The following is a 20,549-nucleotide window of genomic DNA, read 5'->3' as shown; positions in this document are numbered from 1 at the left end:
CGTCAGCGCTACAAGACGTCTCGATCTCCAACGCAAACTTCAGGGTCTCACCAAGAAACAAAAGTCTATGGCCGAGTACCTTGGCGAAGTCAAGAGTGTGTGTGATCAGTTGGATTCGATTGGTAGCCCCATGACTGATCAAGAGATGATCTACGGTGCGCTGAGTGGTTTGGGAAAAGAGTATGAGTCCATTTGCACTGTTATTGAGCATTCCATGGACTCTGCTCCCGAGATGACGTTTGAAGATGCAACCTTTAAGCTCATAAACTTCGATGACAAGCTTCAGATCCAAAACCAAGCATCAGATGTCAATCCTCACATGGCGTTTGCCACAGGAAGAGGCTACAGCAACCGTGGCAGAGGATACTACAGCAACAGAGGTGGAGGAGGTCGTGGCAGAAACTCTGGCACTTACTCTACACGTGGTCGTGGATTCCATCAACAGTTTGCTGGAGGTGGAGGTTCGCGCACGACGTGTCAGATCTGTGGAAAGTTTGGCCACTCTGCTTCTCGATGTTACAGTCGTTTTGATCAGGGGTTTCAAACTCCTGACAATGTCCACAATGCTTTGACGATGATGCGTGTGTCTGATCAAACTCCAAATGGTCAGGAATGGTATCCAGACTCGGCTGCGACGGCTCATATCACCAACAACGGGTCTCAGCTTCAGTCTTCCGAACCATACTTAGGCAATGATCAAGTTATAGTGGGAAACGGAGATTACTTGCCTATCACGCATGTTGGATCTATTGCTCTGCAGCTTCCGCAAGGTACTCTTCCCCTTAACGATGTGCTCGTTTGTCCATCTATAACCAAGTCCCTTTTGTCTGTTTCGAAACTCACTTCTGACTATCCCTGTGAGATCACATTTGATGACGCCTCTGTGTTTGTTAAGGACAAGGTGACAAAGCAGGTCCTAACACAAGGAAGTCGACATAAGGACTTGTATGTGCTCAAGGATGTTCGGTTTCAAGCTTTCTACTCCAACAGACAGCAAGTGACAAGTGCGGGGATTTGGCATCAGAGGCTAGGCCATCCTCACATGGACATTCTGCAGCAGCTTGCAAGAAATAAAGCCATAGTTTTCAGTAAAAGTAGTTCATCATCTGTCTGTGATGCGTGTCAAGTAGGGAAGAGTAGTCAGCTTCCTTTTTCTTCTTCTGGTTTTGTTTCGAGTCAACCTCTTGAGAGGATTCACTGTGATTTGTGGGGACCTAGTCCAGTTGTATCAGCTCAGGGATTTAAATACTATGTTATTTTCATTGACAACTTCTCAAGATACACATGGTTTTATCCCTTGAAGCTCAAATCGGATTTTTACTCTGTTTTTCTTCGGTTTCAAAGCATGGTTGAGAACCAGTTGCAGACAAAGATCAAACAGTTTCAATGCGATGGTGGTGGGGAGTTTGTTAGCAGACAATTTCTCAATCACCTCGCCAGTGCTGGCATCCAACAACTGATATCGTGTCCTCACACACCGCAACAAAACGGCTTGGCGGAGAGGAAGCATCGACATTTGACAGAACTGGCTCTAACAATGCTCTTTCATGGCAAAGTGCCTCAAGAACTCTGGGTCGAAGCCTTCTTTACCTCAGTGTTTCTTGGGAATCTGCTGCCCTCCTCAGTTCTGTCTAACAATCACAGTCCCTTTGAAGCTCTTCACGGCAAAGCTCCAGTGTATACAGCTTTGCGAGTGTTTGGATGTAAATGCTTCCCGTATCTCAGACCATACATGGCAAACAAACTTGATCCTAAGTCTTTGCCCTGTGTGTTTCTTGGTTACAACGAGAAGTACAAAGGATATCGATGTTACTATCCACCAACAGGAAAAGTCTTTATAAGCAGGCACGCTCTGTTTGATGAATCCGATTTTCCCTTTGCTACTATCTACAGCAAGTATCACTTGCCGAGCACTTCGTCTTTGCTCAGTGCTTGGAGGTCTGCTTACATCTATGCGCCTGTTCCAGAACCAATTGTGTCTCCTCCGGAAGAAGTTGTCTCAGCTCGTCAGTATCCTTCTCCGACAGCAACGCCATCAGATCAAGACATCCTTTCTCCAGCGCCGAGCTCAGTTTCTGCAGCTTCAGGTCACAGTACTCCCAACAATGGTTCTCCAGTGGCTGTTGACTTGCAAGTGCAGGAACATGAATCTCCAGAGGAACAGATAGTTCATCCAATGCGTACTAGAGCTCGTGATGGAATTGTTAAGCCTAATCCACGCTATGCTATGGTGACAGTCAAGAGTGACTGGGCAGAGCCCAAGTCAGTAAAAGCGGCTTTGAAGGACCCTCGTTGGACAGCTGCTATGGATGTTGAGATGAACAACATGGAAGAGACAGAGACCTTTGAGCTGGTACCACCAGAAGAAGGTCAGAATCCAGTGGACTGTGGTTGGATCTACAAGTCTAAATTTAACGCCGATGGAACGCCGCTCAAAAGACGAGCTCGATTAGTTGCGAGAGGCAATCAACAAGAAGAAGGGCTTGACTATATTGAAACGTTCAGCCCGGTGGTGCGAACTGCAACAATCAGAACCGTTCTTCATGTTGCTGTGACAAAAGGCTGGTCTCTTAAGCAACTTGATGTCCAGAACGCATTTCTTCACGGCACACTGAAGGAGACAGTCTACATGACTCAGCCTCCTGGCTATGAAGATCCAAGCAGACCGGACTATGTTTGCAAGCTTAAGAAAGCTATTTACGGTCTAAAACAGGCGCCAAGAGCGTGGTTCGACAAGTTCAGTGATTTTCTTATTCAGTTTGGCTTCGACTGCAGTTTTCCAGACCCGTCCCTGTTCATCTATCATCATGGTTCGATGTCATCTATTTGCTCTTGTACGTTGATGATATGATCTTGACAGGAAACAACACTGCTCTCCTTGACAAGCTGATGCATAGTCTCAACACTGTCTTCAAAATGAAAGATATGGGTCCTGTTCACTACTTTCTTGGCATTCAAGTTCACCAAACTGACGATGGCTTGTTTCTTAACCAATCCAAGTATGCTATGGATCTCCTCACAACTGCAGGCATGGCTGATTGTGCACCAATGCCGACTCCACTTCCGTTGAAATTGGATGCTGTTACAGGTCAGGATGAACTCTTCCCAGAGCCATCCTACTTCCGCAGCATTGCAGGAAAATTGCAATATTTGACGCTGACTCGGCCTGATCTTCAGTTTTCGGTGAACTACATATGTCAACGAATGCATGCTCCAACGAAGTCTGATTTTCAGCTTCTAAAGAGAGTGCTTCGATATGTAAAAGGCACTTATCAGATGGGCCTTGGCATCACAAAGAACACCACGTCTACTCTCCTCTGCTACAGCGACAGTGATTGGGCTGGCTGCAAGGAGACGCGTCGCTCAACTGGAGGATTCTGTACACTGCTTGGCTCCAATCTGATTTCTTGGTCTTCAAAGCGACATGAAACAGTATCTAAGTCTTCGACTGAAGCAGAGTACAGAACAATGTCCATAGCTGCCTCTGAAGTTGTGTGGTTGCAAAACCTTCTCAAAATCATGGGATTACAGCAGCAGGTTACGCCTTTACTTCTGTGTGACAACCTCTCTGCAGTTTGCTTGTCTGCGAACCCGATGTTTCACAAGCGTACAAAACACTTTGATGTGGATTATCACTATGTTCGAGAAAGGGTTGCACTCAAAGCTCTAGAGGTCAAACACATTCCAGCTTCTCTGCAACTTGCTGATGTGTTTACCAAGTCTTTGTCACAGGAACCGTTCTTCAAGCTCAGAGCCAAACTTGGTGTCTCTCTTCCTCCGACTCCAAGTTTGAGGGGGAGTATAACAGCAACAAGCCCATTTCAACCTTACCTCACTACAAGGCCTCGGACCAAGATATAAAGCCCACAGTGAAGAGCAACTCTCAGCCCATTCAACAGTCTTCTGCAAACGCCAAAGATGTGATCAACAGCCAGCTCAAAAGCAGAGTACAACGTACTGCTGCAACGGTCGTAAGACCAGCTCATTGTGTGACTACAGCAAATAGATTTCACAGTCTTGGCGTATGTGCTGAGGTGTACTAGGGTTTACATTGTCTGAGTCTTAGTATAAATATAGTGTAAGGTTGCAAGATGAAACCAAGTGGAAAAGTATCAATGAAATAGAAAAGCTTTCTTCTTCACTGTTTCTCTGAGATTCACATTACCTGACCCGGATATTTCAGGATCTGGATGTCCAAGACAAGGATCAGCCAATCCTTGTTTCCTAACAACCTCTGTGGTCGACCCAATCTGATCATCATCATTACATGGAATGGAACTATTTTCTTCAACGTTGCAGGCCGAAACCTGCTGAATATATAGATTGATAACTCAAGATTTTTAATTTCTTATAACAAATCAAGAAAATATATTTTCATATACCATTCTTCTTATTATATAAAGCTTAGATTATAGTAAAATATCCACATTTTTGTTTATAAAGATTTTGAAATCTGGAGTTGTAAGTGGTAAGAATATTTGGAAATGATATTAGTAAGAAACATACAAATTATGTCTGAACTTTTGAAGATGTGACATTTTTCCGTTATGGACTTTCCTTAAAACCATTGAATTTCTTACTTTACCTACGAAGAGTTTAATTTCGTTTTGTTATGTATATATAGAAAGTAAGATTGGAACGTTGACCAAAAAAAAAGAAAATAAGAGTGGAACTTGCCATGTCGAAGAGGCTGGTGCGGCGTCTCTTGTGATGGAGAGTGGTGACTTGACGAATGAAGTATTTTTGAGCATGACTTGCCACTTGTGTCGGAGATTTTGTGACGACGAAGTTTCTAGAGATCCCTCTCCAATCTCCTTTACCAAGCTTCTCTAATCCATTAGAAACATCCGATGCTCTTTTTCCGTCCATGGAACCCCTACACATAAAGAAAAATTAAAATGATCTCATTAATTGAAAAAGCCTTTACAATAGCTAACCAGAAAATTCATTTACAAATACATTATTTTTGGTCCACAATGAGTTTTAGAGATATATATAGCGGTTGCAAACTATTCTTGTTTGATTAATTAACATAGGTCAGAACAGTTGATTTTTTTTTTTGTCACTGAAATTTCATTAAAAACTAAGAAATGGAGAATGAGACCATTTGAGAACATAGGTCAGAACAGTTGATTATAATACGGTTATATGGCACATCTTTGTGAGAAGTGTTTTAACTTCATATAATAATATATTCTGCAACTTATAACGTGTCAATACTTATCAACATAGTCCGACGTACAACCCCAAACAAGAATGTAAAATATGTCAAAGCTGTAACCTTTTTTGCGGTGGGGTGTTTTTGGGTGAGACCGTCGGAGAGATAACCGGCGAAGGAAGAAGAAGGGAGGAACATGCGGGTAAGCAATCCATGCTAAAGCTTTTCTTTATTGTGGCGGCCAAAAGCGAAGGTGGAGGAGAATGAGGTCCTGGTGGTGGTGAAGAGCCTGTGGTGTCTACATGAACACCAAAGAGCTTAATTACTCTTGTTTTGTTGGAAGAACATGTTCTTGAATTATGTCCTACGCTTCCACAGTGTGAGCATTTTCTGCCCATTGCAATGAAAAAGCAAGAGGAAAGAGAAATAAAGAGATGATGTTGATGATGAGGAGAGATTTTGGGGTTTATGTAGAATGGTGGAGAGCATATAGATAGAAGATGATTGGATAGGCCAAGTTTATTTATTGGAGGATGCAACAACTTAGATGATGTAGTCCAAGTTGGTGTATTTCTATGTTTAGCCAATAAAAATGCGAGTTTACGCTTAAAACAAGGGGGGGAGCTGTCTTTATCAGTGGGGTTTTGTCATTAATATGGACAAAATGTGATTATAATCTAGCTGAAGTGGTCAAAAAATGAAATCTTCATTTATTTTTTTCACGTACTCTTTTTATTTGTACTTGATTTTGCTTTGTATTTATTTATGTTTGATAGAATCTGATTTGAAAAGAGAACGAGGTAGACATAACAAGAAGGGAATACATATGAATTATATATATAGTTACAAAAATATGTATCATATAAAGGCTTACATCCTTCATAAGAAATGTAGCTTCGTGGTTGAGAGGGAGAAGACTTGGATCCTCCAATAGTTTTGGGGAGTTGTGTAGTTGGATCATGGATGACCTAATAAAATGTGAATAAATAAAAACAAAACTACATTAATTTACTATTTTGTAAACTAGACAAAAAAAAGAAAATGACAGAAAGCTTCGACAAAGACACGTATCCTTATATACTAAAGTGCAAGTCGCCTCTCCAATAGAATTTTGACAAGTAGAAAATATTTTTTAATTTAAACAAAAAATCTCATACAAAAAAATAAAAGAAAACAAAAGTAGTTTCGTTTGTCAACTGATTTCTGTGTATTATTTTTATTTAAATTTTTATATAAAAACCCTAATATTTTTCCCACTACTCCCATCATCATTTTACATGTATGAAACAGTTAAGTTTTGCCAGTAGAATATTTAACTCACGGAGACAATGCCATAATTAGTTCATATCTACTTGCACATAAAAGAGAAAAAAAGAAAGACAAAAAAGGAAGAAAGAAAATTGCAAAACAGATACAAATATAGGTGGCACCATGAGTTAGATCAAGACTAGATCAAAAGAGAAAGAAGAAAAATGCAGACATGGAGCAAGAGCTTTTGATAAAAGGTAAACATCTATCCATTATTTCACTACAAAAAGATCATACTGATAAACTGTTTTTTACCGTACAATAGGGTTTAAATCAAAAGATAGTTTGAAAAGATCAGTCAATCTACTATATATGGTAAGCAATTTGATATCATTTCTCGATAATTTTAATGTTTCAGATGTTCAAAAAAAAACTGTTCATATAAAGTTGTAGGGATGAGATGAACATGAAGCCTTGAAGATAGCAAAATCATTGCTGCCATGGGATGATGGGAGACAGAATTAACAGGGATATATACGAGCAGTTATACGTTTATATTACTATAGTCTTTTCAATACAAAATATTTCTTTCAAATGTTTGATATATCAGTACACATTAATAAGAAACACTGCATCATATTGACTGCTAGAAATAACAGGCAGAGAGACACTCGGATTCATCAATGATTTATATATTCTCAAGGTAATTTTTTTACCGCCTTTTTCGGTATATAATTTTGTAGAATGGTAAAATAATTGTTCTTCTCCTTTTTTGTATGTTCTTCAAAATAGTGGTACAACTATCCATCTATACTTATAACTATACATCTATATTATATTTGTAAAAAAATATTCCCCATGCGAAGCATGGGATCAATACTAGTTATATATTAATTTGTTTTGTTTGATGGTAATACAATTTGGATCTTATGTTTTCCTATATATTATGTTGGAAAAACTAAACCACACAATCATAAAATTATTTGACCTGGTATTATAACCAAACATATAAATTCGCTACACGCTCTGCGACAAATTCCTCTATGAAAATTAGAAAATATGAGTTTGCAGAATAATAGAGATCAGAGGAAAAATACGGAATAAACATATAAGACATAAGACAGACAGACACAAACATTGTTTATCCAAAATTCATCTAGAATGATTATATTTTTAGAATTTGGGAATGAGACAATTCACTGTAATCTTAAATATAAAGATAGATCTCTCTCTTTTTCGGGACAGACCACCAGACGATTTGTTTGGTCGTTTTGGACAGGAGTTAACTAAACACACAAACTTCTCTTGTAGAAAAAGAATCTATTACATTAACTCATTTTCTTAAAACTTTTAGGAATATTTTCAAAATATTTCCAACTTTCATAAACTAGAAAATAATATTTCCAAGATACTATCAACTTTAAATAACTCCACAAAAATGATATTTTTTTTCCAATAAAACTACTGTTTTGGTTTAAATTATGTGATTCTACTAAGTTCATGATGAATTCTTCAACGTAGTCTCCCATGAATCTCAAGGACGAAAGAGTCGTCCAGTCATCCACATATATTTTTAAAAAGATTGCCTGATTTGTTCAGATATGTGTAGTCGATAACATTATTAATCAAACAGTAGATAAAGCACTACTATCCAACATACAAGTAGCTATTTATTATCAATGGTGAAATTGGTCCGGAATATGGATTTGCTTAGTTCGGAATGCCGAGCTAGTAATCAGTATTAGAAGACAATGATGACGATTCATATATAGTAATTTATTAATGTAGATTCTATCTTCTACTGCATTTAGAGAAATATGACTGGGATTCATATCTATCATATAATAAAACAATATTATAATGTTGATTCCTTTCTTTTTGTGTCAAATATTTATGTTGATTCATACAGGTACAATGGTTGGGATTTTATGATTTATCATATACCATCAATGTTTGATTTATCATGCGAACATATCTATCTTATTAAAACAGAAGTACACATATAAAATATCTCTTAGTTTTCAGTGTTATTTACAATTGCATGCTACTGAGAATTAAATTGAATTTTCTATTTTAATGCTTGTCTTTTTTAGTTATATTAATGTGTTTCTTTTTCTTTCCTATTTTAATGCTTGTCTTTTTCAGTTAGATTAATGTGTTTTTTTTCTTTTCTATTTTAATGTTTGTCTTTTTAGTTAAATTAATGTATTTTGTTTTTTATTCTTCAACAATTAATGATATTATAAAGTTGTCTTTTTTGTCAACTTAAAATTGTCTAAACTATTTAAAATTATAAAAAACAGTCAAAAGTAAACATATAAAGTAGATAAATAATAATCAAATACCAAAATATTTAAAATATATATTTATTCTCCATCCAAATATTGAAGTTCAACCTGTTTTTTAATTTTTAGTTTAAATATTTTGGCTTACATTACTCAAATTTATATGTTTTGAGAAATTTAAATTATATATAAATTTTAAAATAATTCAAACGGGTCATCCGTATCCGAAACGAATCCGCAAATACCCGAATCAAACCGAAACCAAAATTTATAGGTATTTGAATGTTGTTGAAATCTTTAAACTCGGGAATCTCAAATCCAAATAAATTTTAACCGAATCAGTGGGTATTCAAATACACATCCCTAACATAGTCAGTGTAAAACGATCAAGTATTACAAATACATCATTTAGTATAAATAAATAAAAACTAAAATAGAAAATTAATACCCGTGCGGTCGTGCGGTCGCACGGGTCAAGATCTAGAAAGGTTACTTCATTCTAGGCTAGTGAAATTTGTTTTTAGTGAAATTGGTGTTTTTCTAATTTAAAATTAATCATTATTTTTCTTTAACATAAAATGTTGCCTTCCAAGACAATATAACAAATGAATTACGAGGGCGTTTCGTCCACAATAACAACACACATCACACTCTTTGGTCGCTGGATTAACAACTTTTACATGCTTCTTAAACTAAACTTAGATTTTGACCCGCTCAGTGAAATTTTAATTATATATATATATATATATATATATATATATATATATATATATATATATATATTTGTTTACATTGTTATGGATCTATTTTTAATATTAATCATATATTTAAATATTTTATTATTATTTTGTTTTGTCAACCAAATATTTATTTATTTATGCTTATTAATTTTAGATAATATATGGTTGTATATATATAGATTTAAGATATGTTAATTTGTATACATGTATTATATAGTATGTTAATCTATTTGACAACATATTATATTATTTTAACATAAATATTTCTATTTATGAAAATAAAATATATTAATATATCATTTTAATTTAGTTTTATCATATTTAGTTCAATATAATAAATATGTTAATTTAATAAATTATGATTATAAAATAAATAAAGTATGATAAAACATTTATTTTCATTTTAAACAATAACTAAACATATATTGAAGCATAATAATATTCTTAAGTATTAAAATGTTGTAGATTATATAATAAAATTTATCAGTAAGTTAATAAAATTAGACGTTATATATTATCTAATTTTATAATAATGCCTGTGTGATTAAAATTAGTATTTCCTAATTTACTTTTTATTTATAAATTTAAAATATATGTGAAAATTAAATTAAGTTGGACCTACATAATAGAGAAAACAAAATTTTGGATACTGATAAAAGTATTTTACAGAATTTTAAATTTTTGTTTATAGATTAAAATGAATTAGAATTTTAATTTTATTTGATGATAATTAAAATTTCAAATAACTAATTTTCGAAATATATTCTAAGAAGATTTTAAGTGACTTTAAAAAGATTTTGTTAGAATCTTCTTTCAAATATTTATTTACATTTCTAATAAAAATAAGATATGAAAAGATATCATAACATATGCAAAATTTAATAAATTTTATAAAATTAATCCAAATTAAAAAAAAACACACATAAGTAAAATGGTGACTTCTCTTTTAATATATAAGAATCTTATAATAAGATTATGCAAATGACCAAGGATTCTCTCTACCGTCTTACTTTCTTGTTCTTTGAATAGCATTCCGAGGTGTCATGACTCTTCTTCCTGCAAAACTCACACCATTTTTGGCTCCCGGAAGCTTCTTCATCCATAAGCGTTTGCCTCCATTCATCACCTCGCAACATCTCAACAACCTCAGTGATTGTAACGTCTTTTAAAGTTCGAATGTATGATACAGACTCATGATAACTGGCGGGCAACTTCATAAGAATCCTAAAGATGACATCATCATCAGGAATGTTTCTTCCATAGAACCTTAACCGGTTAGCAAGATTCATCACTCTCCAAGCAAACTCGTCAACACTTTCTTCTTCTCCCATTATCAAATTCTCATACATCATGCCAACATTCTGTTTCTTCATACTCCGAATCCTCTCTGTTTCTCCAAACTCCGCCTTCAAAAGTTCCCATGCTTGCTTCGACGAGGTAGCTCTTGCTATCCGAAGAAAGATCGTGTCAGTTACCGACATCTGAAGCATATAAAGAGCCGACATATCCTTGATTCTTAGATCTCTCTGTGACTTAGCCAATTCTTCTTCCATAGGCTGATCCGAGGTTTCATCCTCTATAACATCCCATAGGTCACGAGACATCAGTAAGGTCTTCATTTTGATACTCCAAAGCTCATATTCGCCTCCATTGAACACCGGAACAAGCTGTTGCATCTGCGTTTGAGCCTCCATGGCTACTATGACTATTTCTTGTTGTCAAAGATGAAGATAAAAACGTCATAAGCAACTACAAATCAACAAAACTACACACATGATCTATAGTTTTCTAATTATCCTAAACATGGTTAGAAAACATTGAGCTCAAAAAACTTCTTTTTCTTTTTCTTTTTCTCTTACCTAACAAACCTGAACAAAATTCAAGAATGCCAAGATTCCAGAACTTAAAGAACCTGCGGGGTCTATAAGCTGAAATTACCTTGGCTTTGCCACTAAGAACTCGTAGTGTAGATACGATCTCAAATTTGTGTCGGTGAGAAATCTATACTTGTTACTCTCTGCTCTTTACTGTTCTAAGAGGAAGAAAAAGAGTGAAGTCTTTGTTTCTCAACTCAATTATACACAGACACATCAAAGACACGTGCCACGAGTCTATGAATGGAAATCCACCTAACGCACCACTACTAAAATAATAATTTTTTTTTTAAACTACATTAGTATTTTGTTTTTTCTTTTTATTGAAATTTGTTTCGTTAAACATCCGATCAATTAACAATATACTAATCAAGAAAATAAAAACAAAATTTAAATATCAAACAATATCTCAGATTCTTAAGAAAATATAAGAAAAAAAAAATCATGTAATGTATTCATTTATCAAATGTAATTAGAATTTAGACCAAACAAAGCACTAAAGTCAAACACCAAAACAAACGAATGCTTTCTTCCCATCAAGTGGCAAACAAACGCTCTACTTACTCTGGACAGCGATCAATCACATCACAGTACTACTCACCGGAATGTCTCTCAGGGAGACAAACCCTCAACTCTTCTCTAACATGATGCAAATTTGCTACAACCCAAACTTACTAAGAACTTGACTCATGAAAGCTTGTATTATTTTTCTCTTTCTCATCATGCACTTAATTGAAAACTTTCGGTCATAAAACAAGATAAGATCAAAACGAAAAACGAAATCACAAGAAAAACTTTTACTTCCCACTCCTCTTTTCTCAGTCTTTCCGTCAATGGCACTTGGGAGACTTTAACCTTTCTGATGCTCCGTTTGCTTTGAGTGACATTTTCCGAAGAGTTTGACGTTTCACGTTCGTCACCGTGACCAATTTCCACACCAGTGACCGATTCTTCTACAGATTCTTGAGCCGAATTGTATTCATGCACCAGCAAGAAATCAATAAGATCGCAAATAGAAAGCGTTTCCGCTTCTTCGACCAACGCTTCATTAAATCTTAAAGGCAAAGAGGAAAGAATCTTTTTCACCACTTCTTTATCTTCGACCTCCCATCCACAAGACCTCATACGAAACACAAGTTCCATTAGCTTCCCAGTGAATTCATGAACTGTTTCCGTGTCGCTCATTTTCATATCATCATACTCTTTCTTGAGATCAAGAAGTTTTCTAGCTTGATACATAGGACCGCCTAGTGATTTCGCTGACAAAATCTCCCATGCCTCCTTTGATGACGTAGCAGACGCTATCCACGGAAAAATCTCAAAGGTTAATGCGTTTTGGATCATATGAAGCGCTGTTGTGTCTTTCATTTCCATCCATTGTTTCCACGAGGCTGAAGCAGTGGATGATGATGATGATGATGATGAATAACCTTCTTCAAATTTTTGATATGCCGATGAAATTTCTTCTTGTTGAAATATTCCTATCTCCACGACATCCCATAGATCGATAGCCTTCAAAAAGGTTTTCATTTTTACGCTCCAACACTCATAATGAGTCCCATCAAACACAGGAACAACCATCGTCATAAGCCCTGAATCAAAACTTAAATTTTATTCCAATAAGTCAAAAAGGTATTGTGGGCAAAGATAAATGTCTACACCAAAAAACACCTAACTATTAGCTGGACTATGGATCAATATCTCAATAATAACTAAAAAATCATGGAAGAAGAAATTATAAGCACAAACACTAACATATGAGATACTTAAATCATATATACATACTACTGTCATGTTTTCAAACCAGAGCAAGTTTGCAAGACATGTGCACGTCAATAGAGTTGCATAGACATAACATTGTAAAGCATATACAAAAATATTATGGAAATTATCGCCACAAGTTATAAGAAAAATATAAGATCTTTTGGACTGTTGCTTCTTCCCAGCTTACGCATATGGAATTGTCAGATTCAGTAAGAACTAGAAGATGCTAAACTTGGTCAAAGAAAAAACCAGCAAATTCATATAAAGCACACACCATGAAAAAAACAGTGTGTTGTAGAAACTTCAAATCTGAAACCGAATCATGGTTTCTGAAAAGATAAATAAATTATTCCAAAAGAGGGATCTTGTAGTATTCGTAGGAAATCGACATTGTACCTGATCGTATCAAGTATACGAGCACACCCCCAAACAGCTGGGCATATAACCCTAATATTTTCTATTTATAACCCTAATAATTCTAGTTATAACCCTAATTTTGGTAAAAAATCCGAGATCTTTGAGAAGGAAACGGAAGTAAAAATACAAAGCACCTTTAAAAAAAAAGAATCACGCTAATTAGTTAAGATTTGTTTTGATCTTTATATTATTCAGAAGATTTTTTTTTTGAGAACAAATTCAGAAGATTTTTTTTAAATTATAATCGGATTATTAGGTTTTGCTGTTAGTAATTTTTTTTCATTTTTTGAAGAACAGCTGGAGATGCCAAGTTGATGCCTCTTGGACGGACTCAACAGGTGGAACGGGTTTGGGCAGGGCTTTGTCTTCTTGGAGTTTGATTAAAGAGGTGATCACCGGACAGAGAAAATGCCAACAGCTGAAATCGCCACTCATCTGTTTGAGCAATTACAAGGAGCTAACAAGCTATAATAGCTTTTTGATATTTTCTTAGGATTCATAAACTCCTCTGTTTCAAACCTTATAATATAATCTAAACGCTAATAATCCACTAACAAGATTACAAGCTGACATGAAGCTTTAGTCAGAGATCTCAACTCCTTTTCTATCAGCATACGCTCTCCGTGTCCGTGTCCGTTGAATATAGAGTTATCATAGCAGTATTTTAAAAATGAGCGTTTTTCAGATGTAAGTAGCTACTTCTTTTGCTTCCAATGTTCCTGCATAGCCTATCCATTCAAGAGTTTCTCAAGCATTCAGCAACAGAGCTCTGTTGTTCCTCAATCTCTCTCTTAAGAAACCAAGGTTCCTGAAAAACATCAATATATATATGATGGTCAACAAAAAGGTGGTTTTGTCCGACCCGCCCACAGATCCTATTCAAAGCCTAGGAGGAGAAACTGTGATTTTACCTGGATGAGCTTGAGAGATCGTAGGTTAGGAGAATCTTCAAGCAAAGGCATAAGCAGACTAAACTTAATTGTGCCGTTAAGTATGTAGTTCCAGATGAAGAATCTGTTTGCAGATTAATGTACCCTTAAGATGTGAACCCTGCACGCGAGACACAAAATCATTTGTTATGTTCAAAGAAACAAAACATAGGTAGCGTGGAAAGAAAGTTTCAAAAAAAGAAAAATAAAAAACTTTCATGAGCTCCAATGTTTCTGACTTATACACGCAAATATTTGCCTCCACCAGTTTAGGCATATCCTCAACAAAATTAAAATAACCATCATCATTAATCAAGATCGAGAAGGAGTGCTTATCTCGAACCTTGGGCAAGTGCGACGTTCTGTAGTAATGGATAATCTCTGTAGAGAAAGGACTGGTATGGACGTATGGTGAAAAAATAACGGCCAAGACTGCAAACTTTTTTCTTTGTACTCGAAATCCACACGTGTGAGGTGCAAACTTTTTAAGGAAGGGAAACAAACAGGAGAATCTACAACGTCCAGAACAATGTGTCCGTGGAGTTCCAAGACAAGGAGTGTTTTGAAGACGTTGAGGCTATTTGAGAATCTGATGGGAGAGTAAACAAGCTGACAATAACTCAAAAGTGATTATGATCTCTAGAAGAGTGGAACGGATGTTTGGGAATAAGAGAGTGTCTATGGAATTAGAGCAATAACATTCAAATATGGTCCAAAATATAATCTCATATCCGCATGATCACACATGTTTAATATTGTGGAGTTACTTCGACCGCGGATCACTTGGCTTCCCAAATTCCTCCTACTATTAAACAACCATGTGTGGTTAATATTTTATGAAATAACGCTGGGTGATGATCTCCTCACTCTTTGACTTGCTTCTTGATGAAAATTCATCTTCTCTCTGTTTCTTTTGATAAAATCCACCACATCTTCTACTTTTTCTTTATTATAATTTCCTGAGTTTACTTTTTCTTTCTGGAGTAAGAAAAGTTATGGAGTTTCATTACAAGCTAATATAACATGACGGCAGACGAAGAAACATGAAGCGATCTTAGCTGTTTAGACGATGAGTAGTATCTTCCAAAATGTAAAAGGAAATTTCTCTCTCTTCTGGTGTTACTTTGGTAGCCTATCCACTGAAGAGTTGCAAGATGGAAGGTCAAGCATTCAGGAACATAACCACAGGTTTCTGAGGAAACATAAAAGCATCGAAGCTGAGAGCAGTTTTAAGCTACTATAAAACCGTGACATTTTGATTCACCTGGTTGAGTTTTTTAGACTTTTGTAGGTTAGGAGAAAACTCAGAATTAGATTCACCGATATTTGTTGTGAAAAAGTAGTTTGAGATGAAGCATAATTAAGATGTTTAGGGTAATGATAAGGAGCTCGCAAGCTATAATAGCTTTTTGATACTTTCTCAGGATTCATAAACTCTACTGTTTCAAACCTTAATATAATCTATAATATGCTAATAATTCACTAACCAATAGAAGCATGACATTCATCTTAAAGGTTTTTTTTTGTGTTGTTGTCGTTGCATAAAAAGGCTTTACTATCTCATCTAATAAGATTTGAAATCCAAAATCTCTTTCTTAAGATATTAAATATTTGATTACAAGCTGGCATAAGGCGCCTGAAGCTTTAGTCAGAGATCTCAACTCCTTTTCTATCAGCAAAAGCTTCTCCGTGTCGTTTGAACGTAGAGAGATCGTAGCAGTCTTCAAACAATGAGCGTTTTTAAGAATGTAAGTGACGACTTCATTCTCTTCCAGTGTTCCTGCATAGCCTTTCCATTCAAGAGTTTCAAGATGGAAGCTCAAGCATTCATGAAGAGAGCTCGGTTGATCCTCGAAATCTCCCGTTGTAAAGCCATATTTCTGAAAAAAATATAAAAGCATTCAACTTAACCCTCGTGAAACAATATTACTAGACCAATTTGGTTTTGGAGCGAACAAAAATCTAATGTGATATTACCTTGTTGAGCTTGAGAGGTCGTAGCAAATGCATAAGCAGACTCAACCGATTTGTGTTGTAACTAGGTAGTTCCAGTTGAAGAATCGGATTGGAGATAGATGTATCCTTAAAATGTGAAGCCTGCATGCACGCGAGAAAAAAAAAATCATTTGTTATGTTCAAAGAAAACAAAAAAAAACCTAGAAAGAAAGTTTTAAGCGTTTTATACCATTGAAGGCAATGAAGAGTATAAACTTAAGGAAAGACGCTCAAGTGAGTTAACTTTCATGAGCTTCCCTGTTTTCACGGAAATATTTGCCTCCACCAATTTAGGCATACCATCAACGAAAGTAAAAAAACATGCACGATCAATGATATTTAAGTACTTCAAAGAAGGAGTGTGTATCTCGAATCTTGGGGCATCGGAACAATGATGGGCAGATTCGTTGGTAATGGATAATCTCTCTAGAGAAGGGACTGATATGGTGAACACAAAACATCCACAACTGCAAAGTCTTTGGAGGTAGAGATCTTCAAGAACAGGACAAGCCGATAAAATTCTAATTAAAGATTCATTGTCGTCGAACTTCACACGTGTGAGGTGTAAGCTTTTCAGGGAAGGGAAACAAACATGAGAATCAACAACGTCGAGAGCAATCCAGCCTTGGAGTTTCAAGACAAGGAGTGTTTTGAATACGTTGAGGTTACTTGGGAATCTGATGGGACTGAAATAATTCAAATCGATTGTGATCTCTAGGAGAGTGGAACGGATGTTTGGGAATAACAAAGTATCTATGAAATCAGAGTACTTCTTAAGTTTATATTTAGGGTTTTGAGAGCTTCGTGTAATGGCAAGGACATGACACAAAATCTGTCAAATCCAAGGGAACCATTGTAGGGACAAGTTTCGTCATACACGAGCGTTGGCATCATCTTCCGGCTTCCGCACATAGTTCCATCGTTTAGACAATAAGCTTGTGGACATTGCAGTTCTCATCGGAACCAATGAGAGGATTCGAAAGAGCAAGTCATCAGGTAGGTGACTGATCGTATCAGAACATGTCAGCTCTTCGGTTCCCAATCTCGCAGCTTTCATCGCGCAGTCGTTTGAGATATGAAGGGAGTAGCCTTGTTTTCTGAGCGTAGAGGATAGGAGAGTTATGAAACTCTATTTTGTTAAGGTTTCTTCTCCTTACCGCATATGTTTAAATAAAAATATTTTATTTCATTATAACATTGATATTTTCCAATTTAAACATAAGTTGATTTCATACCTTTTTGTAAACATATTTATTGATTATGCATTTTACTATTTCCGTCATTGGTATGATTTATATCAGTAAAAATGATTTATATTAAATCATGTTGTAACTTTGTTTTTAAAATTTAAAGTCTACATCAAATTTCTATTAACTTTTACCAATCATATTTTAGTTTTACTTTTAAAGCTATAGCAAATAAATGTATTTTAGATAAAAAAACTTACATTCTTTTTTATAGATTATAGAATCTGTAAAATTTAAAACTATCTATAATGTCAAATAAATTAGATAATCATATAAATTTTAAAATATTTTAATTTAATTTTTGACGTCTTAAATTATTAAAACAACATCAATATTATTTACATATACATTCTAAATAACAGTATACTTTGATAATTTATTAAAAATATCATTATAAATTATTTTTAATTGATAAAATAATTATTTTATAAATACATCAAATATTGTACATATCTTCTCTATTAAAAGAGAAGTACAGATTTTATCTACCATTTAAAAGTCACATTGGACCATTTCCTAGAAATCACAACTGATATTTTTATATTTGCATAATAATATCATAACAATAATTGTTATTAATTTATTATTTTCTTTCCCTAACAACTAATTAAAGTATTAAAATTTTAATTTTGTTTCTCTTTTAAATGGGCCAATTGTTAACAAATTTTATATCTTTCTTATAAGATATACTACATTATGCTATATACATATATATAATTCTCTATTAGTGGTAATTTCATTAATAATGTTTTCTATATTTCTATGTTTTGTAAAAAAAAAATCGATAAAATAACATTTATAAAAGAATGTCAACAAGATAACCCAATATAATGTGATTAAAATGAAAATCCAAAAACTAATATAATTTTGTATTTTAGATATATTTTTATTGTGGTCATTTAGATAATCATACAAGTTAATAAATTGTATTAATAAATTTAATAAAATAGAAGATCCGTTTAAAAAAGGATGTCGCTATCTATTATATATCAAACAAGGATACAAAATGAACACATTCTAACATATAGAAACACGTATAAATAGTTTTACGAACATATCAAAAACAGAAGAAATTATAAATGGTATATTGTTGAAAAAATAACACCCGCCAGTCGGGCGGGTTAGAATCTAGTTTTGTTTAAAACGAGTACATCCTATAACTTACAGATACAACAAATCTAACTAGAAAAAAATCTCAGCAAAAAAGATCTACTGTAATATTTTTATAGTCACAATCAAACCAATCATCATCATAATCTTATCTTTTGTGAGATATTACGACAAATTTCATGTATTTAAAAATATTTCCTAACAATTCAGTAATGCGTTTTCATCATTTGAAATTGGTAAGAAAAATAAAATACTAAAAAACAATATCTAAAATATATTTACACTATTTTTTTAAAGATTACAATCTAATAAAATCTAAGTATTTTATTTTTTGTTTCAAATATAAATATAATTTTGGTGTTAGCAATCCTAAGAATTTATAAACGTTTAAATAATTGAATAATTTTGAAATATAATAAATAATTATTATACATTAATATTAATTTAAATTTTACATATATACCTAAAATAAAACTTATAATATCTTATATATTAATTTATTATAATTATTAAATTATAAAATTAGATTAAAGTACCCAAAAACAAAACATTCTGGATGTTAAAATTGTATTTTTAAAATATATTAAATTAAATATTAAATCAGTAATAACTCATTTTTATTTACAAAGCAGAGTTTCTATAACTCAGATATTAAGACTAGATCAATATTTATTTAATTAATAAAAATAAATAAAATTAGTTATTATTTGATAATATACTGGAACGGTTTACAGTTGATTTAAGTTATAGATTTTTATAGATTATTTCATCAAACGTTAAATATTTTAATCAAATATTATATGGTTTTTAACAAACATATTAACTCATTATACGATTATAAAAAAAAATAAAAGAATTATATGCAAAACTTGTTAAAATGTATTAGTCATTTCAATGTTGAATTGTTAAAAATATTCTAAAAAAATGAATTGTTAAAAATAAAACTATAAAATTTGAAACACATCAAATAAATCAATTGTTCTCTTTTATTTATTATATAGCTATATTTATTAAAAATTTAATTTGGATATAGAACAATAAACACATAAATACATTTTGTATATGAACATATGTTATTGCATGCGTAAACAAAATATTATAATCAACGCAATACATATGACATTTTGAATGATTATTTTATTTAAAACTAAAATATTTTCTAATTATGATGTGTTATAGTATGTGTTAGTTACCATAACTATATATAACTCAAAATTAGATTCACCTCTGTTTGTTGTGAAAAAAGTAGCTTGAGATGAAGTTAGGAGCTTGGAAGCATGATATAAAGTAATGATAAGGAGCTCATAAGATTTAGGATTCATAAACACCTCTGTTGCAAGCCTTATATTATAATCTAAAATGCTAGCTAATAATTCACTAATTAACAAGAGAAGTATGACATTCATCTTAAAGGTTTTTGTGTTGTTGCTGTTTAGGTTAAAGGTTACTATCTCATCTAATAAGATTCAAATCCAAAATGACTTTCTTGGAAAAATTTCTAATATTTGATTACAAGCTGACATAAGGCAGAAGCTTTAGTCAGAGATCTCAACTCCTTTTCTATCAGCATACGCTTCTCCGTGTCCGTTGAATGTAGAGAGATCGTAGCAGTCTTCAACAATGAGCGTTTTCAGAATATAAGCGGCCACTTCATTATCTTCCACTGTTCCTGCATAGCCTATCCATTCAAGAGTTTCCAGATGGAAGCTCAAGCATTCAGCAACAGAGCTTGATAGATCCTCAATGTATCTCTTAGGAAACCAATGATTCTGAAAAAAACGT

General features: G+C 33.8%; 2 protein-coding genes and 1 pseudogene across 3 annotated transcripts; all 3 read right to left on the bottom strand.

The window, feature by feature from the left end:
- Window positions 1–10,322: 10,322 nt before the first annotated feature.
- Window positions 10,323–11,526, bottom strand: LOC130509107 (uncharacterized). 2 transcript variants are annotated; one of them, XM_057004736.1, is made up of 2 exons: window positions 11,370–11,525; window positions 10,323–11,142 (listed from the first exon to the last, which is right to left on the bottom strand). In XM_057004736.1, exon 2 carries the CDS (start codon window positions 11,123–11,125, stop codon window positions 10,430–10,432), a length of 696 nt encoding a protein of 231 aa, XP_056860716.1. In that variant the 5' UTR covers window positions 11,126–11,142; window positions 11,370–11,525; the 3' UTR covers window positions 10,323–10,429. The 2 variants fall into 2 exon arrangements, with proteins under 2 accessions (XP_056860716.1, XP_056860715.1); XM_057004735.1 differs by having other exon boundaries at window positions 10,325–11,136; window positions 11,370–11,526.
- Window positions 11,527–12,025: 499 nt separating this feature from the next.
- On the bottom strand, window positions 12,026–13,394 carry LOC130510100 (uncharacterized). The gene is made up of 2 exons (XM_057006447.1): window positions 13,344–13,394; window positions 12,026–12,908 (listed from the first exon to the last, which is right to left on the bottom strand). The coding sequence occupies exon 2, from the start codon at window positions 12,890–12,892 to the stop codon at window positions 12,026–12,028; it is 867 nt and encodes a 288-aa protein (XP_056862427.1). The 5' UTR covers window positions 12,893–12,908; window positions 13,344–13,394.
- Window positions 13,395–14,222: 828 nt separating this feature from the next.
- On the bottom strand, window positions 14,223–17,540 carry LOC108836066 (putative F-box/FBD/LRR-repeat protein At5g56810; annotated as a pseudogene).
- Window positions 17,541–20,549: the final 3,009 nt, after the last annotated feature.

The sequence above is a fragment of the Raphanus sativus genome, chromosome 3 (genome assembly GCF_000801105.2).
Source record: "Raphanus sativus cultivar WK10039 chromosome 3, ASM80110v3, whole genome shotgun sequence".
NCBI lineage: Eukaryota > Viridiplantae > Streptophyta > Magnoliopsida > Brassicales > Brassicaceae > Raphanus > Raphanus sativus.
The sequence above is the reverse complement of the archived record's forward strand: the minus strand, read 5'-3'. Positions and strand labels throughout refer to the sequence as shown.